At 23.5% G+C, this 27,686-nt stretch overlaps 3 protein-coding genes across 4 annotated transcripts in view; 1 reads left to right on the top strand and 2 right to left on the bottom strand.

The window, feature by feature from the left end:
- Window positions 1-19,076, bottom strand: part of LOC122501517 (protein bunched, class 2/F/G isoform-like) — a 34,768-nt gene extending 15,692 nt beyond the window's left edge. The window contains exons 1-3 of the mRNA XM_043611043.1: window positions 18,450-19,076; window positions 4,271-5,044; window positions 176-1,451 (exon numbers count right to left, since the gene is read on the bottom strand). Coding sequence (XP_043466978.1) covers window positions 176-1,451; window positions 4,271-5,044; window positions 18,450-18,495 — 2,096 coding nt within the window. The 5' untranslated portion in view covers window positions 18,496-19,076. The remainder of the gene's footprint in view (window positions 1-175; window positions 1,452-4,270; window positions 5,045-18,449) is intronic.
- Window positions 19,077-19,589: 513 nt separating this feature from the next.
- Window positions 19,590-21,186, top strand: LOC122501450. Its single transcript, XM_043610910.1, has 2 exons — window positions 19,590-19,739; window positions 20,132-21,186. The coding sequence occupies exon 2, from the start codon at window positions 20,183-20,185 to the stop codon at window positions 21,095-21,097; it is 915 nt and encodes a 304-aa protein (XP_043466845.1). The 5' UTR covers window positions 19,590-19,739; window positions 20,132-20,182; the 3' UTR covers window positions 21,098-21,186.
- Window positions 21,187-21,784: 598 nt separating this feature from the next.
- On the bottom strand, window positions 21,785-25,932 carry LOC122501489 (ankyrin-3-like). Of its 2 annotated transcripts, none has more exons than XM_043610995.1 (3): window positions 25,833-25,932; window positions 24,828-24,921; window positions 21,785-24,573 (listed from the first exon to the last, which is right to left on the bottom strand). In XM_043610995.1, the coding sequence occupies exon 3, from the start codon at window positions 24,460-24,462 to the stop codon at window positions 22,045-22,047; it is 2,418 nt and encodes an 805-aa protein (XP_043466930.1). In that variant the 5' UTR covers window positions 24,463-24,573; window positions 24,828-24,921; window positions 25,833-25,932; the 3' UTR covers window positions 21,785-22,044. The 2 variants fall into 2 exon arrangements, with proteins under 2 accessions (XP_043466930.1, XP_043466931.1); XM_043610996.1 differs by lacking the exon at window positions 25,833-25,932 and adding an exon at window positions 25,700-25,800.
- Between the last annotated feature and the right edge of the window lie 1,754 nt (window positions 25,933-27,686).

Raw genomic sequence — 27,686 nt, 5'->3', positions numbered from 1 at the left:
AGGGTTAAAATTAAAGTGTAAAAGTTCTAGAAATATGTAGGCCTAAATACTTTCAAAATCCGCCAGAAAAAAATGAATTTTTAAAGTTGAAAAAGTGGTATGAATCAAAGTTCAAAGTGCAGACATTGTTTCCATTGTGCAGGGCAAAATAAAAAAAGTAATTAAAAAAAGTTACCTTTCAGTGTCTTCGACAGGTGGCTGATCATCAGCATTCTGCGTGACTTCGGCGAGCGTCTCGCCAACCGCTTGTTCGGTCGATTGTGCTCCAGACACAACCTGAATGTTCGAAATGGAGTCCTGCTCCTGGTCAGTTTGATGGAACGTCATGTTCCCTTGTTGAATGCCACCGATTGCCCCGACTGGCACACTTTGACAATTGGCAGGAACTTGCGTCATCTGTACTTGGGGATTACTGCCCTGCGGTTGCATTTGGCTTTGATTAATAACCTGCGTTTGCAATGGCGCGCCAGGAATGTGAATCGATGACTGTGACTGGGCGCCAGATTGAGGAACTTGGTGAATATTTTGAATGCCCTGCATTCCCTGCATGGCGGATGTCATTGGCTCGGAGATTTGTGTCATTTGGGGGATTTGTTGCATTTGTTGAATGTGTTGGGGGTGTTGTTGTTGTTGTTGTTGCTGTTGTTGTTGAACTTGTTGTTGGGGGTGGGAATGGGGTATTTGAACTTGCTGTTGGTGTTGCACTTGTTGAGGATGTTGCACTTGTTGGGGGTGTTGTTGCACTTGTTGGGGAAGTTGAACCTGCTGCTGGTGTTGGACTTGCTGGGGATGTTGGACCTGTTGGGGGATTGTTGGGTGGGGGATTTGTTGAGAATGTTGAACTTGCTGCTGAGAATGTTGAACTTGTTGAGAATGCTGAACTTGTGGTGAGTGTTGGGGTTGTTGGGAGAGTTGTGGCTGTTGTTGTTGTTGTTGTTGTGGATGCTGCGGTTGTTGGGGCTGATGCGAGAGCTGTATGTTGGGCTGGGAGGTTGGTATTGAAGGTTGCTGGACAAAATTGGGGGGGCATACATTTGTTGCTGGCAGAGATTGGCCTTGCGAGTTGACTGTCACGTAGGTTTCATCCTTCGATAGGGCTAAGTTCGCTTGAGTTGGCACGCCGTTGCTGGCTTGAGGAAGAATGGAGATGGAGCCTTGGGGCATGCTCTGCGGATGGCCGAGGCTGTTGGGAAGGTTGGACTGCAGGTTGGCGGGCAGGGTCGACCCTTGACTTCCGGGTGGTTGTTGTTGAGAGGCTAAATTCGACGACTGGAAGTACTGGGGAACCTGATTCTGAGACTGAACCTGCACTGCGTTATGCTGTATATTCTGAGCAATTGAATTGTTCATTGCATAACTCGCTCCAGGTATTGTTCCAGCTCCGCCCGCCATTCCCATCATTCCGTGCAGTTCTTGATGAGTTACATGACCATTCAAGTCCAAGCTTCTACCTAAAATTCAAAACACAAATTTAGACAAAGTTTTCGGCGCTGATTTTCAGGCTTCGTACTCGATAATAAATTTTTGCGGCAGTATAATTAATTCACTTCACATTTATTATTTCCTATTGTTTTTATATAAATTCAAGTTAATTATTGGACAAATTTTTCAAAACATACAACATGTGCACCTTAAATTTTTCCGTGTAGTTTCAGGACTGAAAAAAGTTGTAAAAAAGTAGCTATCGAAAAATAAAATTTGACATCTCAATCTTTTCATAATTTCTAAATTAAATTACATTCAAGAATAGAATAATTTTTGTTCAAATAAATATTTCAATATCTATTTATTTTTCACTGGAATTAAAATATTTTAAATGATTTCAATGTAAAGCCGCCTTTTTGAAGTTTAACCGGATTTCTAAAAATTAAAACTGCAATTTTTTTTTGAGAATTTTCAAATTTTTTTGTTTACAATTCAATTTTACGAAATTTTGATTATTCAGAAATTCTTCAATTAAATATTTATATTAGAAAAAGAAACTTCAAATAATTTAAAAAAAATGCAATTAAATTTTTCCAAAAAAATTAGTTCTACAGAGTTTTAAATTAAAAGTTGGACAAATTCAGATTTTCAAAAATTTTAATTTGAAACTTTTTGAAAATTCAATTATTTCTAAAAATTCACGCTATACTTAATATTCTTTTAATATTCAATTATTAGCTAAAATTTTAACTGAAATTCATTTTTAAATCAATTTTTATTAAAAAATTCTGTGAGAATAAAATTATTTAAATACAAAACTAAATAATTTATTGAATAATTGAATATTTCTTATAATTGAATTCTTTCGACGAATTTTAATAAGATTTTTAAGAATAATTACAATTTTCAAGGAATTCGATTAAAATTGTATTAAAATTAATTGAAATTCTGCAATGTGTTTTATTTTCAATGTAAATAATTTAATTTCTAAAAAGAATTTTATTACTTATGAAAATAATTAAATTCCTGTAAAAACATTTATAATCTATAAAAATAATTGAATTATTGCAAAAAAACTTTTTTAAATTTGTAAATAATTGGATTTCTGTGAAATTTTTATCTATGAAAATAAGTAATTAAATGTTAGCGTAAAATTTTATTAAAATTTTTTTTAAATAACTGACATCTTTTGGAAAATTTTGTCAGAATAGCAGATATTGAAAATCATTGAATTTTGATGAAAATTTTTACCAATAATTGAAATTTTGCCAAGAATTTTTAAATATAATTGAATTTCGGAGAATAATTTTATTATTTATACAGATAATTGAAATTTTAACGAAAATTTTAAAAAAATTTTTGAATTTAATTCGAATTCATGTGAAATTTTTATTATTTATGAAAATAATTAAATGTTTGCGTAGAATTTCATCAAAATTTTTTTATAAATAATTGAATTCATTTAGAAAATTTTATTAAAATAGTAGATATTGAATGTTATTGAATGTTAAGGAAAATTTCATGAAAGCAATTAAAATTTTGCCAAGAATGTTAAGTTTTTTGAAATTTTTGAAAATAATTGAATTTCTCCAATTATTGACAACTTCTCTAAAATTCAATTTTTTTAATTATTATCAATTTATCAATTTCTATCATTTATATCAATTTTTTCAATTATTTTTAACTAAAATTCTTTGATAAATTGTGATAATTTCACAGTTTATGAGTTAAACAAAAAAATATAAAAAAATATCAGAATTTTCTTATGAATTCTAAAAATTTAATTTTTTCCAGTACTTTTAATAAAAATCCCTGATTTTTCCCTGACCTGTGTTAACCCTGGAATTTGTTACCAAGAATTTTATTAAAATTTTTGAAAATAATTAAATTCTTTCAAGAAATTTAATTAAAAATCTATTGGAAATAATTATTAAATTCTAATAAACAAATTATATCAAATTTGTAAAAAATAATTGAATTCTTTAGAAGAATTTTAATAAAATTCCCAAGAATAATTGCTTTTGTCGAAGAATTCATAGAAAATTGTATTAAAAATAATAGAAATTAAATTAATTAAATAATTGAATTTCTGTAAATATTGTATTGAAAATAATTGAATTAATTCCAAAGAATTTTATAACTTATGAAAGTCATTGAATTTTTGCGACAAATTTTATTACATTTTCTTTTAAATCATTAAATTCTTTTGGGAAATTTTATTGAAATAGTACCTATAGATATTGAAAATAATTGAATTTCGAGAAATTTTTTAAATCAATTGAATTTCTACGAAGAATTCAATTAATAATTTTTGGAAATAATTCAAATAATACGAAGAATTTCATTAAAATTTTTGAAAATAATTAAATTCTTTTAAGAAATTTAATTAAAAATGTATTGAAAATAATTATTACATTCTAATAAATAAATTATATCAAAATTCTTTTACATAATTGAATTCTTTTCAAGAATTTTAATAAAATTATTAAAGAATAATTAAAAAAAAAATTTTTTTAAATTGAATTCTGTTGGAAAATATTTAATTACAATATTAGATATTGAAAATAATTGAAGTTATGAAAATTTTTGAATCGTTTGAAAGAATTTAATTAAAATTTGTTGAATTGTTTCTTAGAGTTCAATTAAAATTTTTGAGAATAATTTTTTTATTCCAACTATTAGCGAATTTAAAATAGTGCAAATTCTTAAAGATAGAAAAAAGTAGCTTTTAGTGCCACAAATTTAAGGAAAAGTATCCAAATAGTAGGAAATCGTAAAAAGTAGATTTTAGTAGCTGACGAGTACGAAGCCTGGATTTTGCAAATATAAAGATTGAAGGGCGAACCTTTCTCGTCCCCAACGGCATTCTGCTTGAGTGCATCAGGCACGACGATTCCACTGTCCGTGACTCCGTACGATATGCACACCTCGTTCGGATCGGGAACTTTGGCACCTCCAATGACATTGGACTGATTGACCGAAGTGTGGTCGAGGTAGTCCATACACGTCCATCGTCCACGCTTGAAAGGCTCGGTACTTTCGATTTTGACAACTTTGAACCGCTCGTTCCTGCCGTGAGAGTGAACCTCGCGGAGTTCGGGGTCCTGCTTTGCGCCCGCGGAAATCAGGTTGATGATGTTGTTGTCCGTGACAGAGGCAATGTCCAAATTGTTAATGTTGTTTTCGTTGACAGAGTTGCTGACGTTGCTCCCTTCGGACGGCACTATTGCGAGGCCGTATTGGGAGCTGGTTGGGATCACCGGCGCCGTGCCGAGGGCCACGTTACTCGTGTTGAAGAAGACGTCTTCCTTGGAGAACGTGTCTTCTGAATAGCTCGGCGTCTCAAGGTCCGTGATCCGTGAATGCTCCACGGAATTGTCCTCAGTGTGCGACTCATCCAAGTCGTCGTTCGAATCCTCTCCAGCATCGTTGCTCATGCGGCAAGCGACTGTGACGCTCGTTATTTGGAAGGAGGAAGTCTTTTTACGGCACTGGTTATTATTCGGAGTTGAATTACTTTGTACAGCTAAATTAGCTGGTGGTAGTAATTTATCTGGATCAGACAATCGTATAGTTTCAGACGTTGTTCGATGCACAGGAGTTACAATCTTTCTATTCCCTGCAAAATTTAAAACTTTATTAAAATCACATTTTTTTTGGAAAATGCAGAATAAATAACTAGTTTTGTGAAAGTATTTAAAAATACGGACTTTACGAACCAAAAATTTAAAAAATACGGATCAATTACTGACAAAAATATAACCATCAGTCCAAGTCAAATAATAAGAGAACATTTTACTTTAAATTATAAATTAAATTTTTCACAACTATAAAACATGAAGATATCGATAACTCCGAGTCTTCGACTCGGAGTCATTGATTTCTTCATGTTTTGTAATAATAACCAAAGATGACCGAGTGATAAATTCAATTATTATTTTCAAGAATTTTTAACTAAATTTCTCCTTTAAATCTATGATCTACATTAATAACAGACTTCGCACTCGATAATTAATTTTGATGACCAAAAAAACTCGTTTTAGATAATTCACAAACCTGACAAAAATTCCATTCTATATTTTAATTTCTTGTCTTTTTCATTAAATTGCAAAACGTTTTCAAACATAATTTCAATTAAAATTTTTGACAATAATTAAATGTCTGTGTGACAATTTATTAAATATTTTCGAAAATAATTGAATTCTTGCCAAAAATTTTATTAGAATTTTTGTAAATAATTGAATTTTCATGAAGAAATTTATTAATTTTCAAAATAATTGAATTCTTGTGATGAATATTGTTATTTATGAAAATAATTGAATTTTGCAAAAAATTTTATTAAAATGACTCAAAATAATTGAATTCCTTCAAAGAATTATTTATGTAAATAATTTAATGTCTGTGTGGAAATTTATTAAATATTTTCAAAAATAATTGAATTCCTAAAATGCATTTTAATATTTATGAAAATAATTGAATTCTTGCCAAAGATTTTATTGGAATTTTTTTAAATAATTTAATTTCCATGAAGAAATTTATTACTAGTTTATAAATAATTAAATTCTTGTAAAAAATTATAATATTTTTGTAAATAATTGGATTGTTCCAAAGATTTAAAAAAAAAAACATTTTTTTAAATAATTAATTTTTTCGAGGAATTGAAATTAAATTTTTAAGAATAATCACATTTCGTCAGCAATTCCTGTAAAATTGTGTTAAAAATAATTCAAATTCTGCGATGAATTTTATTATTTATGAAAATAATTGAATTATTGCGAAAATTTTTATTAAAATGTTGAAAAAGAATTGAATTTCCATGAAAAAATTTATTAATTTTCAAAATAATTGAAGTCTAGTGATGAATATTGCTATTTATGAAAATAATTGAATTTTGCAAAAAATTTTATTAAAATGACTCAAAATAATTGAATTCCTTCAAAGAATTATTTATGTAAATAATTTAATGTCTGTGTGGCAATTTATTAAATATTTTCGAAAATAATCGAATTCCTAAAATGCATTTTATTATTTATGAAAATAATTCAATTCTTGCAAACGATTTTATTAGAATTTTTTAAAATAATTCAATTTCCATGAAAAATTCTAATATTTTTAAAAATAATTGAATTCTTGTGATGAATATTGTTATTTATGAAAATAATTGAATTTTGTAAAGAATTTTATTAAAATGCCTCAAAATAATTGAATTTTCGAGAATAATTTTGTTATTTATCTTTAATAATTAAATTTCTTTCGAAGTATTATTTATGTAAATAATTGAATTCTTGGGAACAATTTTATTAAAATCTAAAATAATAATTGAATTATTTCAAAAAAATGTAATTAAAATTGTACTTAAAATAATTAATTTCTTTCGAAAAATTTTATTAAAATATTTGAATTCCTGTAAAAAATTCTAATATTTTTGTAAATAATTGAATTGTTCTAAAGAATTAAAAAAAACATTTTTTTAAATAATTGATTTTTTCGAGGAATTGAAATTGAATTTTTAAGAATAATTACATTTCTCCATCAATTCCTGTAAAATTGTGTTAAAAATAATTCAAATTCTGCGATGAATTTTATTATTTATGAAAATAATTAAATAGTTGCTAAGTATTTAAGAAAAATTTCAATTTCAAAAATAATTGAATTCCTGAGAAGAATTTTATTATTTATGAAAATAATTGAATTATTGCAAAAAATTTTATTAAAATGTTGAAAAAGAATTGAATTTTTGTGAAAAATTGTGTTATTTTTGAAAATAATTGAATTCTTTATAAGAATTTTATAAATTTTTTCGAAATTTAATAAATAATATAAAAATTTTATTTTAAATAATTGCATTCTTGTGGAAAACTTTATTTGTGAAAATAATTGAATTTATCGATTAATTAATTTAAAATAGTATTAGGTAAAGATAATTGAAATCCTACGATGAATTTTGTTATTTATAAAAATAATTGAATAGTTGCAAAGAATTTTATTAAAATTTGCAAAAATAATTGAATTCCTGAGAAGAACTTTATTATTTATGAAAATAATTGAATATTATTGCGAAAAATTTTATTAAAATTTTGAAAAAGAATTAAATTTCTGTGAAAGATTTTGTTCTTTTTGATTTATTTTGTTATTTATTGAAAATAATTGAATTTCTCAGAAACATTTTACTATTTATGAAAATAATAAATATTGAATTCTTGCCAAGAATTTTACAATTTATAAAAAGAATTGAATTGTTTCAAAGAATTTTTTATCAGAATTGTTGAAAATAATTGAATTTTTTTTTAAATTCTTGAAAATAGTTGAATTTAAATAATACTTAAAAAAAATTGTTTTCTTTATAGACAAATTTTATTAAAATTGTATTGAAAATAATTGAATTTCCCCGAAACATTTTATTATTTATGAAAATAATTGAATTCTTTTGTAGATTTTTATTATTTATGAAAATATTTTAATTCTTGCGAAGAATTTTCTTATTTATCAAAATAATTAAATTCTTGCGAAGAATTTTACAATTCATAAAAATAATTTAATTGTTTCGAGGGATTTTATCTGAATTTATATTAAAATTTTTGAAAATAATTGAAATTTTTCCAAAAATTATCATTTTTAGAAATAATTAAATTTCATATAAGGTTTCAAGAATTAATATTTTTTAAATTTTAATTCCTGTGGAAAAATAAAGAAAAATTATTTAAATATTTATTTAACAAAATTATTAAAGTTTTATACAATTGAATTTAGAAAATTGTGAAAGGTCAGGGAAATACAGAATAAAATTTTTGTGACAACACTGAATAAAATAAACTTTTTCGATTCTTTTTTTGTATCTTTAATCGACTCAAGAGATTTTTTGCGCCTGAAAGTCGATCCGAGGACTGAATAAATGATAAATTTAGTAATTATAGTATTAAATCCTTCATATAATCTAATTAAATCTTGAAGACATAACATATTAAACGAAAAACCAAATAATCTCAACACATTTTTTTCACATATTTAATAAATTTTAAATTCAATGTTTTTTATAAATATTTTCTCTATAACTTGAATCCAGATTATTATTTTTAAACTTTCACGTTAAAATATAATTCTTAGGATCTTGAAATTCAGCTAAAAGTAAGTTTAACATCAATAAAAAACTAAATTTAATAATTTTTGAAATATCTCAAAATAGTGCAATATTTTCATTTCGAAAAATTAATAATTAAAAAAAATCATAATTTAAAAGAAAAAATATTAAAGTAAAGAATTTTTCCCAAAAAATTAAAATATAAAAAATAATCCAATTCTTTAAGTTCTGAATCAATGAAAAAGTAATTTAATAATTTTTGAAATATTTCCAAAAAGATGCAATATTTTCATTTCGAAAAATGAATAATTAAGAAAAATCATAATTCAAAAGAAAAAAATATTAAAGTAACGAATTTTCTAAAGAAAAAATTAAAATATTAAAAAGTAATTCAATTATTTAAAAATAAAAATAAAATAATTCGAATAAATTTTTTAAAATAAATAATATAAAAACAATATTAAAATAGTGATTTGTATAAAACTTTTGTCGAATAGTAATTCGAGAAGAACAGTTTCGTTTTAATGAAAATTATGAGCTTGAAATTTAGGGAATAATCATGTGCCACGAGTCTGAGTAATTCCTAAAAAAAGATTTGTTATTTCGTATTCAGAACATTTTTTTGCTACAAAAATTTACAAAATAGGTAGTAAACATTTTTAGATTTCAAAATTCTCTATTATAATATTGATTGTCAATTAAAAAAAATTTATTTTTAATGTTAAAAATATAAAAATTTTATTGAAAAGTAATTAATTTTTATTTAAATAAAAAATTTTCTTTAAAAAATTGGTAAATTTTTGGAATAAAGTGAAATTGTAAAATTTTAATGAAAATCTTTATTCTATTTTTATAATCTATTGTATTGAATAAAGAGCCACAAATAATATAGTATTATTTCAAAATATATAAACATATAGCATAAAATGTGAACTGCGGCAATCATGATACGTAGTAGTGATATGCGAGATATAGATATGATCCTAAATTTAACTCTTCAATGAATTACCTTAATCTCCTTTTAGTCATAATTAACTTAATTAATGAGCTCTGTTTTCTTAACAGAAAAATTCTGTCACATTAAAATTCAAAATTAACCAATTATTTAATAAATTTAACAAAAATTATTCATTATTTCAATTAAGATTAAAATTTCTCCTTTTTTTATTAATAAAGACAATGAAAAACAATTTTGCCAAGAACTGCGTTTTAATTATAAATGATGAAATTTGAAAATACTTAGAAGTTCGAAACTTAATTAGAAATAATAGTAATATGTTTATATCTTTATAAATTTTTCTTTTTCTTCAATAGAAAAATTAAGTCTGAAGGTACAAAAGAAAGTAAAATGTTCATAAATATAAAATTAGGTCTAATAATAAATAATTAGGTACTTATCTATTTTGTGTATAGTAATTAAATAAAAAAATATCCAAATGTTTTAATTTAATTAAAAGAGTTTTGAAAAATTCAATTCAATTCAATTTTTAAAATACATGATTAAAATATTAATTAATATTAAATATTCAAATATTCAAATGAAAATAATTAAAATCTTGTAAAATTTTATTGAAAATAATCGATTTTTTAAAAACATTTCAATCAAATTTTTAAAAAATTATAAATTTTGAAAAATTTTAATTATTAAATATAATTTGAGTTTGAAAATAATTCAATTTCTCAAAAAATTCTTTTCGAAATTATCAAAAGTTTCGATGAATAAACTTCAAATAAAATTTATTATCTAATAAAAATGAATAGAAATTAATGAAAATTAGTTTCAAAAAATTATACAACAATATTTTTAAAGAAAGGAATCCTAACAGAATTTGTTCAGTAAAATTTTTAAAATTCAATTACATTTCAAAATAGAAATTCAATTATTTTCAAAAAATTAGACTACAATATTTTTAAGAAACTAATTCACAGAATTTTTTTTATTATAATTTTTTAGAATTCAAATATCTTCAATAAAAGTTAATTCAAATTTTAGAAAAATCAGGTATTTTCGTATTTATAATCAAAATTCTTCACATAATTGATTATTTTTTTGAAATTGTCGAAAAATTCTTCTCAAAAATTCAATTATTTTCAAAAAATTCTACTAAACTTCAATTATTTTGAAACTTTTCAGTTGCGTATAAAATTCAAAAATCTATTATCTTTCGCAAAATAATTTTAAAATATTTTAAAAAACAAATTTTGAGAATTTTTTAATTTTTTAAAATAATTTCTAAAAATCAATTATTTTTTTATATTTTTAATTTTGAGCAATAATTAAATAATTAAATTTTCAAATATGTTTCACTTATATTAAAAAAAGATATGTTAAGATAATCAAATTTGTGAGAAACAAAATTAAAATGTTTTTAAATAATTGAAATCGTGTCAAATTTTATTGAAAATGACTAATTTTTCAAATGAATTTCATTATAATTTTTAAAAATCAAATTTTGAAGAATTTTAGTTTTAATATTGAAAATAAATGAATTCTCAAAAATTTTAATAAAAATTCTTTAAGGGGATTTGAACCTTGATGACGTCACAGTTTGTGCAAAGCATTAGTTTTAAATCTGTGACGTCATCATGGTTCAAATGCCCTTAAAAGAAATTTTAAAAATTATAATTAATAAAAATTAGTTTCAAAAAATTGCAATAAAATATTTTTTTAAAATTAATTCGTAAAATTTGTTTACTATCCTTTTTTCAAAATCAATTATTTTCAAAATTTTCCAATTATATGTTTTGGAAAATTTAATTTACCAAAAAAAAATTGCTTTAAAATTTTTAGAAATTGTAATTTTTGAGAATTGTTAAATTTTTTGAGAAAAAAATCATTTTTAAGTTTTAATGAAAATTCAGTATATAATTTATTTAATGAAAGTTCTGCAAAAAATTGAATAGTTTCTAAATTATCTAAAAATTCTATTATTTTATTTATTACATATTTATTTTTTTCTATTTTTTATTATTTTATTTTATTTTTTGAAATTTTGAAATTTATATATAATTGAAAAATGTAATTATTATTATCTTCCAAAATTTTTTTGTGGAATATTTTTAAACAAATAATTTAAAAAACTGTTCTTTTTTATAATTTTTTAAATATTCAATATTTTTAGTATTTTCAGATGCATATTTTCAATAAATCAATATCTCTTCACATATAGATTTTTTTAAAATAGAAATTAACAGACGTACAAAAGAATGTGCAATTTTAAAAATTACGAATCTTTTTTCTCAGCTCCAATCTTTTCTTTACATAAAAAATAAATTTATATTTAAATATAGTTTCTCCGTGTCAAAATTTTTATGTTTAATAATGAATTTTATTAATAAAATTAATAATAATTATCTATTTTGTTTACTAACTAATATTCGAATGTTGTGATTTTATTCAAATAATTTCAAATTCAAATATTTTTGTGCAACTTTTTTAATAATTAATAAAAAAGTATTAATTTTTAAAAGTGTATTATTAATCTATTAGCTTTAGAAGATAATAATAGATGTAGCAATAAAAAATAAGAACATTTTTAAAAAAATAAAAAAATTATTTTGTTAAAAAAATTTTGCAAGAAATAATGAATACCTAGTAAAAAATATAAAAAAAAATTAATGTTAAAAAAACAAAAAAATATAAATAATATATTATTTATTATTACAATTACTATATTGCAAATATTAAAAATATTAAGATATTATATTTAAATTTTACTAATTTTATTTATTTTATTTATTTTATTTATTTTATTTATTTATTTATTTTATTTATTTTATTTATTTTATTTATTTTATTATTTATTTATTTTATTTATTATTTATTTTATTTATTTTATTTATTTTATTTATTTTATTTATTTTATTTATTTTATTTATTTTATTTATTTTATTTATTTATTTATTTTATTTATTTTATTTATTTTATTTATTTTATTTATTTTATTTATTTTATTTATTTTATTTATTTTATTTATTTTATTTATTTTATTTATTTTATTTATTTTATTTATTTTATTTATTTTATTTATTTTATTTATTTTATTTTTATTTTATTTTTTATTAATTTTATTATTTTAATTTTATTTTTTCAAAACAAATTAATTTTAATATTTAATTGCACGTTAAGTAATTTTTAAATTTTGACTCATCCTACAATGAACTTGATAAAAAGTTATTAACGCAATTAAACAAATTGTCATCGAAAGAAAATTTTTTTAATTTCAACTTCTTATATTTGACTTATGAATAATTCCAAATCTTAAGTATTATGACTAATGCCATTCAGAGAATTCTTCAATCAAATCACTTATGGATATCCCGTAAAGTCTTTCTTTAGAATTTTAAATAAACTAAATTTGCCGTTACATATCCAAATAAGATGCCCATTTCAAACGAATTCAAATCTAATTTACATTTCACAAAAGAAGAATTTAGATGCAAATTAATAGCGAGACGAATAAAACATTTTATTCTTCTTTTAATGAAAAAAAAAAAAAAATTAAAATTAAAATGCACGTCATTTGTAATGTAAAATTAGTTTCTTTTTTGTTAAATTCAAGTGCCTTAAATATAAACGTTTAAAAAAAGACAAATTGAATGTCGACAAAAGTTATGTAATTTCCAGAGAGCAATTTACCAACTAAAGAATAAAATTTGCTAACGATTAAGTTTCATGAATCAAATAATAGTTGGAGGTAGTTGTGTGTATATAGTAATAAAGAATCGTTTAAGTCCAAGATTATCACATGTTAAAAACATGAATTGAAATAAAACAAATTTTTCTCTTGACAATTCAACAACTTCAATGAGTGCAGGTTTTAACGAATAACATTGCCCCTAATCAAACTGAGTACATGTACTTGCACTAAGTGGAAAACGCTATTACAGTTTAGCTATAGCTTCATTTTTAGTTGGGGTTCAATCGTCAAGGTCACAGGCCTCGGACTCAATTCCGAAAGTGAAAAATAGTATCAAAAAGGGTCATCAAAATCTTCACAGATACATTATTTACTCTAACAAATTATTTATTTTTCTTTACATTATATTTTTATTTTTTATCATTTTATTTTTCAAAAAAGTTTTATAGAAAATAATTGATAAAATCAAATTATTTAAATAATGAATTCATTATTAATTAACTATATTAATCTTTGTATTATTTCATTCTTTCGTTCCGCCCGCATTTAAAATTCGCTTTAGTCGATTAAAAATACCAAACAAAATCGAAAAAGTCGTTTATTTAAATTTTGTGACACAAAAATTTTATTTTTTATTTGCCTGACCTTAAACTAATTTCTAAATTCAATTATTCTAAACTAAAAAATATTTCTTATTTTTTTTCACAGAAAATAATAAAATTTGAAAAGTTTCAACTTCTGAAATTAAATAATTTCTAAAAATTAAAACTATAATCCTTCCAAAAATTCAATAATTATCAATAATATTTAACTAAATTTCATCTCTAAATCAATCATCAATATTAATTTTTAATACTTTTCCGAAGGTTTTTCGAAAATTCAATTAATTTAAAATACAAAAATTCAATTTTTCATAATAATTTAAACCATCCATTTTTCTTTTTAAAGATATTAAGGTCAGAATATTTTCAGAAACTTTTCAATAAACAAATTCGTAAAATTAACTTTTTAAAAATATTTCTAAATAATTTTTGAAAGAAAATAGTTTTACAATTACATACAATTAAAAAATGTAAAAAAAATTGAAATTTGGAACAATCTTTTAAAAAATAATTTAAATTTAGTAAAATCTTTTAAAAATAATTCAGTTTTCAAAAAATATATAATAAAAAATAATCAAATTTTTGAAGAATTTTAATTATAAATGATTGCTTAAATATATTCTAAAATAGTATATTTTTAAAAATTTTAATTTACTTTGTTCGAAGGTAATTGAATCTTAAAAAATTATAAAACAATTCTAAGAATGTTTTTTGTAAATATTGTAAAGTAATTTTTCGAAAATAATTGAAAAATTTTTGTATAATTTAAAAAAAATCATTTTTTGAGGAATTTTAATTAAAAATTTTGAATATGATTATTTTTTCCAAAATGTTAAAAATAATTGTAAAAAATTTTAATTTTATCATTTTGTGTATGTATTTAGATTTTCGGAAATTTTGAAAATATTGAATATCAAAAATACTGAAAATAATTGAATTTTAAAAAATTAGAACGAAATAATTCAGAGAATTACATTTTTCAAAACTATTTTAATATTATTTCTAGAAACCTAATTTTCATTCATTTTCATTTTTATTGAATTTACACTTGAAGATTATTCATTAAAATTGTATATTTCAAAAATTTAATTAAAAAAATTATTCAAAAACAAATTTTCAAAGATTTGTCTACAGTTATGCTTTTCACGCTATAAAAATATTCGAAATAAGTTGTATTTTATACTAAAAATATGGTATTTTGTCGCAAAATTTGAAAGAAAAGTCGAAAAATTTCAAAATTATATTTCAAAATAATTTTTAAAAGTAAATATATATAAAATTCATTAAAATATAAAATTAATTTCCATAAAATTTGACAAAATTTCCAATTGTTCCAATTATTTAAAATTATTTTCGGAAATACAATTATTTAAAAAAAAATTAATTACATTTTTTCAAGAAACAAATTTCTTCGGAATTTCTGAATTAAATTATTCAAAACTTGAATACTTTTTGTTAAAAAAAAATTTAAAACCTTATTCTGATTTCTTTTTCCACAAGAATTAAAATTGCAAAATAATTTTAATGAAAAACTTTTTGAAATTGAATTATTTCTAAAAATTTCAACTGTAATTCTTTTAAAATTTGCAATTATTTTTTTTTTGAATTTTAAAGTAAAATTATTCAAAACTTTGAGAATTTTCAAAGAAAAATAATGTAATTTATAATTTTTTGAAATATAAATTTATATATTTTTATACTTTTACTTCCCTTAAATTTTCAAAGAATTTAATTTAAAATTTTTTTTAAATTTAATTGATTTCTAAAATTCTTATTTAACGCTTTAAATATTCAATTATTATTTTCTAAAATTTTAGCTGCAATTTTTTTTTAAAAACAATTTCTATCAGAATTCAACTACGAGAATTGAATTATTTAAATAGAATAATTTTTCTGAATTCATAAAATAATGTATGTATTTTCAAAAAAACAATTATATTTATAAATAATTTTTAAAGATGATAAAATTAAATTTATTTTAATAAATTTTTGCAAAAATTCCAATTGTTTCAATATTTTTAAAATTATTTTCGGGAATTCAAGTACATATTTTCAAAAAATTTTAATTACTAGGTATTTTTCAAAAACCTATTTTTTTAGAATTTTCAAATGAAATGTAAAACTATTTGACAAATTTTCTAAATGAAAATTTGAACAGCAAGTCTTCCAAAATTCAATTATTTTTTTAGAACTTTTGAATAATATTATTCAAATTTATAGAGTATTGTCAAAATTGATAAAAATGTAAAAATATCTAACTTTTTAATAATTTTGCAGGATTCACATCAGTATGTATACTTTTTTTTTTAATAGAATGAAAGAAAACATATTTTTGAAAAAAGGTGTTTAAAAATGTTAGATAAAACAAATTAACTTGTAAATTAATTAATGTGTTGTAATTTTAATCACTTGATGATTTTTATCAGCACTTAAAGCTTTAATCGTTTAAAATTTGGTTCGAGGGAAATTTAAATCGAATACAATTTTATTAGATTAGATTAATTTGGATTTATAAAGTTAAATTAACAAATATTTTAATTAATTAACTTAATTATTATTAATTATTTTCTAAAGTACCTCATAAAATTCTTCGGAGAAATTCAATTATGTTCAACAATCTTTTTCAATTCTCGTCAAAATTTCAATTATTTTTATAAATAATAAAATCCTTCTCCGAAATTGAATTATTTTCAAAAATTTTAATAAAATTCTTGGCAAAATTTCAATTATTTTCAAAAATTTTCGTTAATAAAATTTTCCAAAAGAATTCAATTATTTAAAAAAAATGTCAATAAAATTCTAAACAAACATTTAATTATTTTCATGAATAATAAAAATTTTACAGAAATTCAATTATTTAAAATTTTTTTATAAATTTTTCTGCTATACTTCAATTACTTTTATAAATAATAAAATTCTTTTCAGGAATTCAATTATTTTCATAAATAATAAAATTCTTTTTATGAATTAAATTGTTTCCATAAATAAAATAAAATAAAATTTTAATCGAATTCCTAGAAAAATGTGATTATTCATAAAAATTTGTTTACAAAATTCTTTATGATAATTAAATTTTAAAAAACATTCAATTATTCAATAAATTATTTATTTTTATAATTAAATAATTGAATTCTCATAGAATTTTCTGATAAAAATTTATTTAAAAATGGATTTCAGTTAAAATTTTAGATAATAATTGAATATTAAAAGAATATTATGGCGTGAATTTTTTGAAATAATTGAATTTTGAAAAGGTTTCAGATTAAAATCGTTAACAATCTGAATTTGTCCAACTTTTAATCAATAACTCTGGTTGATCAAATTTTCTGGAAAAGTTTAATTGAATTTTTTTAAAATTATTTTTAATACAATTTTATATGAATTCCTCGACAAAAGCAATTCTTGAAAATTTTATTAAAATTCTTGGACAAAATTTAAATAGGATTTAAAAATTTTTTTATAAAGTTCTTAATAAGAATTAATTTTTAAGAAATATTCAATTATTCAATAAAATTATTTACTTTTGAACTTTCTAATAAGAATTGATTAAAAAAGTTTTTGCATGAATTTTTAAAAATATTTAAATTTCAAAAGTTTGTAAAATTAAAATCCTTGAAAAAATTTCAATTGTCATAAAACTTTAATTATTTTTAAATTTTTTTACAAAATAAAATAATTTTAATGATTTAATTTAATAAATTTAATAATATTAATTTAATTTAATTTAATAAAATGATTTTAATTTCAAATGTTTTTAATAACTTTATTTAAAAATTTCAACAAAAAAATTATTGAATTTTGGAAGAATTACAGTTGTAATTTCTAGAAATAGTTAAATTTCAAAAAGGCTTTACATTGAAATCATTTAAAATATTTTAATTCCTAGGGAAAAATAAATAGGTATTTTAAATATTTACTTTAATAAAACTATTCTATTCTTAAATGTAATTTAATTTGGAAAATATTAAAAAATTTAGTTCTCAAATTTAATTTTTCCACAGATACTTTTTTCAATTTTAAAGATACTTTTTTATAATTAATTATCGAGTACGAAGCCTGAGTATTTGTATTAAAATTAAAATTTGAAAATGAAATTCTCTTGAGATTAGAATAAAATATTATCACTTGTGGGTTTTTACAAAATATCTCGTGAAAATATGTCAAAAAATAGTAATAGTCACTTGAATTCGAGGTCAAAAAAGATTTCACAGTTGATGACTTCATTTAAAGTCAACTTAATGCAAAAGTACAATATTTTAATCCAGATGGATACACGCAAATTGAAAAATATATATTAAAATTGATCGCTTTTCATTTGTTTTGTCAGTAATAAATTTTGCTCTAAAACAAATAAAATAGAAACCCACGTAAAGAAATGAAAACTATTATAAACAATTTGAAATGTAATATATAATTAAAGGGGGAAGATAAATAAATATTGAAAGTGTCGAATAGTAAAATTATCAATTTAGATAAAAGGAGAAAATACTCGACTGATTGAAAAATGACTAGAATTATGTGATATTAATATGGATTAAAAAAAGGGGGAATTTAAAAAATGAAAAATTAGGAAAGTTAGGTTATGGTGTCTACATGTGTGTTGATTATCGGGGAAGACGATGATGTGTGCAGGAAATGAAGAAATAATTATAGTTAAAAGTATGCGTGGGAAGAGAGAGTAATAAAAATTGTGGTTATATTTACCATCAGACAGCAGCTTGTGCGGTTTTCTGTGAACACTATCTGCCATTATTAAGATCACTTGACATTAGCACTGGCATTCCAGGATATCTCTGGTGTCTATCCTGTCGCATATTAAAATCGACATCGCTGATGCCTACGTACGTCTCTTGACTTTAATCTCTTTTTGCAGTCGAAGTATCCGGTATGGCAACGCAAATTTTACCTAGCGTTGTTCACCGGCAGTCATTCAATAAACATTTCAATGATAATTTCTATTATTCAAGAATAATGAGAGAATAATTGAACGTACATTATTTCTTATTCAATTTTTCAAGGTGTTGACAGTTCACCGTTTTTAATATAAAAAAAATCCCACACGGTGTTCAAGTGAATGCGCTACTCTACCGTCCGCTACAAAAGACGCAAAAAAACCAAACTCTTTTTTTTTAAAAACCGATATTACAATCAACTACTTCTCTTTGTAGCTCAATAATGTGCACGTTCCGTTTTAATATCATTCGCTTTCAGAACTCAATTCAAATATGTTCTGCTGAGCCATTTTCTCTCTGCTTATTTTTTTGCTTTAAATTTTTACGGTAGAGTGTGAAGTTTAAAAATGGCTGCCCATTCATTCACTCGCGAAACGACCATGAAATATGATTCATTATTCAGAAAAGATTGTTCGAGGGAGATTAAACTAAGCTGAGTAAGTGGGGATTGCAATTTTGAGGCGTGCGGTAGTTCTCGACACTCTCGTCGTATCGCTGATTCGCTGCTAATGTAATGGAAAATGTCTCTTCTTGGACTAGCCAATGAGAAATCTCTATTACAATCATTTCCATTGAATCGGACGTTCCTATTGGCCATACGTTTTCCATTTCCGTTTTTATGTGACTGTATCTTTAAGGTGCTTGCACACTTCCGAAATTTTAATCAAGCGGACAATTCGCTACATTTTAATTTCAAAATTCAATTACACTACTTATATTGCTTTTAATATTTAATTATTATCTAAACTACTTTAACTGAAATTTATTTTAAAATCAATTTCTATTAGGAAAAGTTCTACGAGAATTTAATTATTTAAATTACAAACAGCTCGCTCGCACAAAAATTTGTGCACCTGCTAGTTATAATTGTAGAAATACCTTTGCAGCTGAGTGTGAACGTTGTGAACGCGATTTTAACCTATTTCGTTTAAATATCCGTTTTTTGTGATTCTTTCATCTCTAGAGTTTCTACATCTTTGGCATTATAAAGAATTTATTTTTAATAAAGAAAAAAAAAGGAGGAAAAAGGAAGAATTTCTTGGTAATTTTATTATTTTATAATATCAATTAACAGCAATTATAATTATTTATATTATTTTATCCTAATGAATAATAATTAGCATTTTTAAGAACATGTAAAAGTCGTTTCGATTTTTACATGAATCTTCATGTAAAAATTTCACAGAAAAACTTTTAAATGTTTATAAAATAATATTTGTAGTTCGACTCATGTTTTTTAATAAATTGATTGGATACTTGATAACATTTGCAAACGAATGAGACAAAAGCGAAGTCAATTAGATAATTAGTTTTTGAGAAAAGTGTATAATACAGAAAATTGCTTCTCTTTTTGCATTGTTTTCAAGCTACTTCGACGTCCTCTTAATATTTCATTAGATTGATATATTTTGTTGACAAAAATATTTTTTACAGAATTTATTAACGGTATGCTGTAAAATCCATCATTTTTTCTAAATTGTGGAGATGACTGGGGCAATCAAATCCAGAGCATGTACGATTGAAAAAATCAATATAGGCAATTCCTCTGAATCCGGGTTATTAATATTTCTTTCTACAAATAATATAGAAAATTCAGGAGATACTGAGTCGGTAATTTTAAATAAAACTTCAAATTTTTCTTGTCGTTTTACTTTTGAACATAATGCGTATGATGTTATAACTGGAAAGATATGTTTCAGTAATTTAGCACTGAATAAACAATGTGAAGTAAAAACCCACTTAGTGTATTTACCAACATCTGAATCTAGATTGGTGGTTATTAATGAAACAAACGTTACTTGTTCTGACGTTTATGAGAAATTTTTCTCCATGAGTCCAAAGTCTGTAGACGAAGATGCTATTTTTTGTAACAAGATATTAATCTATTGCGTAATAATAGAGAAGGATATTCCTCTTTTGAAAATAGATATTCCTAAAGATGAAAAATCTGCATATTTTCTCTCTCTCTACGAAGAAAAACTATTCACTGATTTTAAAATAATTTGTGAAGCTCAGGAATTCTGCGTTCATAAAATAATTCTGGGTCATTCTCCCGTTTTCAAAGCCATGCTTCAATGTCCAATGAAGGAATCTACAGAAAATGTACTAACAATCAGTGATTTTAAACCGACAATTGTTGAAATAATGATTCGTTACCTATACTCGGGCGGAATAAAAGCAGAATTATGCGAAGATGAATTGCAACAGCTTCTATTAATTGCAAATAAGTACAATTTAGAAGAATTGAAAACAACTGCGATAAACGAAATTTTGAAAACGATTAAAACTTTTACTAAAGCTTTAGACTTCTTTCTATTTGCGGAATCTAATAATCTCGATTCGAGGGACTTAATAGTTAAGTTTATGAAGGATAACAAGCGAATTTGGTTCGAAGAATGATACTCTGTTGATTATGTAACACGTATATCTACGAGAGTTTAAAAGACTATTTCTAAAAATTAGTTTATCATTCATATGTAAAAAAAACTAAAAAAAGTATTAATTAAATTTTATAACATTGTGAAAATGTAAATTTAAATAATAAAATTTGTATTTTGAATAAATTATTATACTGTCCGTGATACTGATTTTGCTCCTTGAATAATTCTAACCACTTTCCATAGATTCAGTTTTGCTGATTACAAATCTGTAAATGAAAATTGAAATTTAATTAAAAAAATTGCAAAAAAATCTAACTAGCTAATCTAATCTAGCTCATCAATTTGATGTCAAACTAATTACTCGAGTTGACGAAAACAATTAAAAGATTTAAGAATTTAATTATTTTTGTAACTTGGAATTCAAATTCTTCAAACTTCAATTTTCAAAAACTATCATAGAATACTGTAACCGAGACCTTTAAGGCGCACTCACAGCTAGTAGGCAGCAATACAAATTTGAATTTACTGTCTCTTTCACTCTAATTGACTTTCTCTCTTTCTCTAATTACTGCCTGCGCAGGCAGGCAGAGCTGTGAGTGCTCCATTAGAATGAATAATAGTTAAAATAATTACTTTTCAGTTGAAAAACAAAATTTAATAATTTACCAAAAATGTTTTTATCTTTACAAAGTTTTACCATTTTTAATTTTATGTAAAAATTATTTATTCCTGTATTAAAGCATAAAGCATGCTTAGCTTTATCTTACATATAATAGCAAGTACAATAGACAATACAAAAATATAATGGAGAGTACAAAACTTGTTGCAGTAGATGCAACAAATTGATAAAAAGAAGATTTTTTTAAAAATACTTTAGTCTGATTTGAACTAAAAAAGTACAGAAACTGTGACTGAGATAGTATTATAGTGAAATTTCAAATTTTTTTTATCGTCGATCACTATTTTTCACTGTTTTTTAAAGTGAGAAAATTCGGAAAAAACTGATGACAATTTTCGAAGATCGCACATTGAAAGATATTGTAATATTTCTTGTAGATCAATTGTTGAAAATTGAATTTTATAATTTCTCTCAATGTAATGATACAAACAATTCGTCGATATGTCAATCAACTCACTTCTGCACTTTACTTTCTCAATACGTAACTTTAAAAATTTTGTATACGCGGGAAATTTATCATACGTTAATTCATTGCTATTTAACAACTTCACATCTCTTATGCAACTCGCAATTTTGTCAGTAGACTCTACTAGAATATCGTAAAAAGTCAAATTTAATTCTTCCATAACTTTTGTTTTTTCCATAATTATTATCTGTTCTCGACATTCATTTTGAAATTTTTGAATTTTTCTTTTATATTCACTTGAATTGAAATATTTTATTATTTCTTTGCAACTGGGTTTTAGCAGTTCAAGACGTGTAATTATCAACTTTAAAAGTTCATCATCATTTTCCATTAATTTACTCGAAAACATATTATTTCGCGTAATATTCAAAAGCCTGTAATCGTGCTTTATTTCATTTACTATAAATAAATCAGTCCAATCACATCCAGTAAAATAAGGATCGATTGGAATGAAATTATAATCGTAATATTCGATAATAATTTCAGAAATATCAGAATTAATGTGATCATCACATAAGATTAAATTTATAACTTCTTTGAGTAATTTATTGTCTAAATAATTAAGCAAGCACCTAACAATATCAGGACGAAATTCCCCTTTTTTCCCCTCACTATTCACAAACTCTTCATTGTCACTAATCAGAGTTTGTTCGCCCTCTCTAAAAACTCTTAAGCTGAAAGCATCTCTTAACAATGAAACAACATGTTCGTCACTTGTATGCTTTAGATCTCCGGCAATTAATAACAGCTCTGTTGCTTTTAATAAATTATGATACATTGAAGTTGTGATTGTTTCTAAAATGTTATTTTGGTTTAATAAATATCTTAGTGATGAAATTCTTTCATCTTTTCTAATGGGATTAGCACCAGAGTCTAAGAGAAATTTAATCATATTTAAATTTCCCATAACTGCCGCAAAATCCAATGGGAGACTGAGTGCTCTTGTTTCTGAATTAATCCTCGCACCGAATTTCAGAAGAATTTCCACCAAACGTGTGTGTTCGAATGTGGCTGCAATATGGAGAGGAGATAATTTGTCCCTAAAACAACTTTCAACTGAACAGCCTGCTTCCAGGAGAATCGTTAACATTTCCTCGTTTCCGTTTTCAACGGCGATGTAAACTGCGAATTGTCCCAATTCACCAGATAAAGAATTTACTTTTATTTTTTTGAGAATTTCTTGTACCTTTTCAATGTCGTTAGTGCGCACAGCGGAATGAAGTTCAGTCTCCTTGGAGCACAGAACAGCATCAATTTTCGAATAGCAGGTTATTAGGTACTTCCAAAGTTCATACTCTTGCCTATCTAATGCGCAATAAAGTGGAGTTTTTGTGTGATCCGTAACTTGTTTTATACCGTGATCAAGTAGAAATTTCAAGATATCTATATCTTCATTGGTTACACAAAGATCGATGAGAGGAATATCCTCATTTATTTTTGATCCACTTTCAAGCATGTATTTCACAACACCTAAACAATGTTCGCCTATTGCTAAGCCTAGGGGTGTTTTATCATGTGAATCTCCCACATCAATTTTGTAAAATCCATTCGACATTAATAATTTAACCAATTCTAAATTACCAAATTTAGCGGCAAAATGAAGAGCTGTCATTCTTTTCTGGACATATTTTTGTTCATCGCGAAACTCATCAATTTCATCCATCTTGGCGCCGTACTTCAGAAGAAGTTCCACAAGTTGGATATTATTAAGACTGGCAGCAAGATCAATTGGTTTCATGCGGGAAATATCATCTCGTACATTGACCATAGCACCCTGTTTCAAAAGTCTCTCGACAATTCGAATGTTCTGTGTTTTTATCGCGACACGAAGTGTTGTTCTTCCGCCCTTTCTTGGAATATCAATACGTGCTCCATTTTCCAATAGAAATTCGGCTACTTCGACTTTATTTTGCTGTAAAGCTACATAAAACGGTGTTCTTTTCTTGAAGTCCTCGACATTAAGTTTAGCTCCGTTTTTTATCAATAAATCGACAATCTGTAGATGACCTCGTGCTGCTGCCACGTGCAACATTCTTTTGCCATGCACACTTTTTTCTAAATTATTTTCATTTAGTAGAGTACTAACACTATTTAAATCACCTTTGTGAACGGCGAGAAAAATAGGCGTGTAATCGTCAGTACTACAGTAATTCTCAAAATGCTCATATTCCTCACTGTAATCATCAGAATATAGATAACATTCACTACTGGAATAATCATTTTCATTGTTCGACGACATTCCGTAAATTTTTCACGTACTGATAAAATAATTACAATACGTAATAGAAAGATATAATAAACGGAAAAATTGATGAACTACAATTTCAAAAAGAATTCTTTCGTCGATTACCTGGAACAAACAAAATTAAATAATATAAATATTTTTCTATATTGTTAATTATCATTAAAGAGAAAAAACATTGTGGAATTATTCATTCATGTGATCTAAATAAAAACTATCTTTGGTCCTTTTTATAACGACAGTTTCGATACCATAATTCGATTATACCATTTGAATTTTATTCATTAAGCTTTACATGCACTTTTATTTATCAATTATAATTTGTACTTTAATGTAAATATGTTATTTTTCACAATTCGTACCCAATTATCCTGCAATTGAAGAATTTTCAAAATAAATAATCGCCTTCAAAATAATGCTACTCAGAGGATTCTCCAACGCTTGTATCAACTCAATCTAAAACAAAAATTGATAAAATTTTTGTTATTTTTTCATATTATTTTAAATATAACAAACATTGAAATTAGAATATGTCAAGAATTCCCTTAAATTCGTAAAATTTTCATAAATTTACAATTTATAATAATTTTTACATTATTTCAATTTCAAATCTAAAACACAATAAAATACTACTTCAAGAATTTACATGGATTCGAAAAATTAAAAATTATCTAGAAACTTCTAAATTAAAGGACACTGTAAAATAAGTTCCTGTAGTTCTACAGTTCTGATATGGACTTTTTAAAGTTTTATAAAACGCTTTTGCGAATAATGTGTTTTCATTTAGAAGCTATAGAAACGTGTAAAATTACAAAAAATACAGCGAACTTAAATTTCCTCTTGAAAAATTACTACTTTTAATTAATGTTTCTGTTTCAGAACATCTTCTAAATTTACTACTTTCAAGTTTCAAAGTATAGGCGCAATAAATAGAAACAATTATTAAGTACCAAATTTGAAAGTTATAAATTGAAAAAAAAATTGTAAAACTGAAACATTGAAATTTCTAAAAGGGAATTTAAATTCGCAGATTTTTTAAGTAAAAAATAAAATGTTATAAGTCTCTAGAACATTCCACAACAAAAATATAAATAAACAGGAAATTTTGTTATACAATGTAATTTAATTTTAAAGTACAATTTTGAGATTAGCAAAAATCTGGGAATTATTTTTTGACAATCACAAATAGTTAACCTAAAATACACTTGAAACTTAGTCTTAAAATTATTATTACTTGATGTAATAGATATTTGAAAATCAGAAAAGAATTGTCTTTTTTCTACAATAAATATGATAAATATTGTAAAACAATTTACATGTTGTTAAATTAAAATGAAATTAATAAATTTACAATATTTTTTTTGTACCTGGAATTGTTTTCGTTTCGACAGTTTAAAGGTGCACTCAGTCAAAATCGCCTTTCACACGAAGCTTTAAGGGTGTTTCTGCAATATCTTGAAAATGCTGTAAGCGTAAACCGAAATCAGAAAATTATAAGTACAAGAGAGATAGACTAGCTCGACGGCTCCCGTTGATATGATCTTGTTTCAGTTGTCAAAATATTAAAATCGTCTTTGGGGCTCAGTTCAATATGATCTCTATTCAATTGTCAATTTAATATAATCTCGCAAAAGTTTCCGTGTAATAAAATCTTAATTCAGAGTAATTTTAAATTCACTTAAAAAATAAAATATTAATTTGTTTTTAATATTATTTTAGGTTATATAATGATTAAATAATAATTAATAAAATAAAATATAGAAAAATAAATGAAGAAAATTATAAAATAAATAAAAAACTATATAAATAAATTAATTTTTATCAATTAATATAAGAAATAAAAATTAGAAAAAAAATAAAATTATACGAAACTAATTAATAATAAACATACTAAATAAACTAAAATTAAGTAAAATTTCATTACGTTTTAATTACATTTTATTTTGTTGATAATTATTATTTTATTTATAAAAATATTTATTTTTTATTATTTATATTACCTACTTTATACCTAAAAAAAATTTCAGTTGTTAATTTTTTTTTATTTAATAATTTTTTTATTTTTTGCAATATTATTTCATACTTTTTAATGAATAATGAATTTTATTAATTAAAATTAGTTAGTTTCTCTCTTTATCGATTAGGAATTGTCAATAAATCTAATTGTAAATGTGGCTTTGAAACTGAGGATTTAAACTATATTATATGGCAATGTAAACTTTTTGAATTACAAAGACAACGCTTACTCCAAGAGTTATTTAAAATTAATCTCCAACTCCCACTGAATATTGAAACTATAATTGCTGAACCAAATATTGCGGCTTGTGTGCTTGTTTTATCATTTTTTAAAAATTGTGACTTAAAAGTATAGAACTGTTTATGTATGAATGAATTAATATTATTTTTCTAGTATAATTGTTTGTTTCTTTTAATATTTTTTGACAGTTTATTGTGTCTAAGTATATAAACTATTGTTCAGCTGAAATAAACTTCTTTTGAAGTTTCACTTGCTAATAAATGAAAAAAAAAAAAATTTTATTATTTATTTTTCCATTAAATTAATTATTAAATTAATTATTATTGAAGAGTATGAAATAATATTATAAACGAATTAATATTTTATAGTTATTAATTTATTATTTTTCTGATATTTTTAAAAGTTTTAATAATTTTCTTCATTTATTTTCCTATATTTTATTTTATTAATAATTTTTCAATCATAAAACCTAAAATAATATTAAAAACGAATTAATATTTTATTTTTTAAGTGAATTTAAAATTACTCTGAATTAAGATTTTATTACACGGAAACTTCTGCGAGATTATATTAAATTGACAATTCAATAGAGATCATATTGAACTGAGCTCCAAAGACGATTTTATTATTTTGACAATTGAAACAAGATCATATCAACGGGAGCCGTCGAGCTGACTATTTCTCTTGCACTTAGGAAATTCTGCTTTCGGTTTCACGCTTTCTGCTGACAAAATGGGATTGCATTTTTAGAATTTGCAATTAAAATTCTTCAAACTTAACCCTCTGCTGATGGAGCGTTTACACCTTCTGTAAAAATTGTCCAGAAAGGAAAATTTGCATTGGAGTAAGAGAGTCAGATACACAGTCTGTCTCTCTTACTCCAATAAAAAATTTTCCGTTCGGGAAATTTTTACCGAAGGTGTAAATGCTCCCTGATGCTAACTTATCTCCACTCTATCGCCAA

Source organism: Leptopilina heterotoma, unplaced genomic scaffold (assembly GCF_015476425.1).
Source record: "Leptopilina heterotoma isolate Lh14 unplaced genomic scaffold, ASM1547642v1 Lhet_21, whole genome shotgun sequence".
NCBI classification, from domain to species: domain Eukaryota; kingdom Metazoa; phylum Arthropoda; class Insecta; order Hymenoptera; family Figitidae; genus Leptopilina; species Leptopilina heterotoma.
This window is presented reverse-complemented; position numbering and strand designations above follow the sequence as displayed.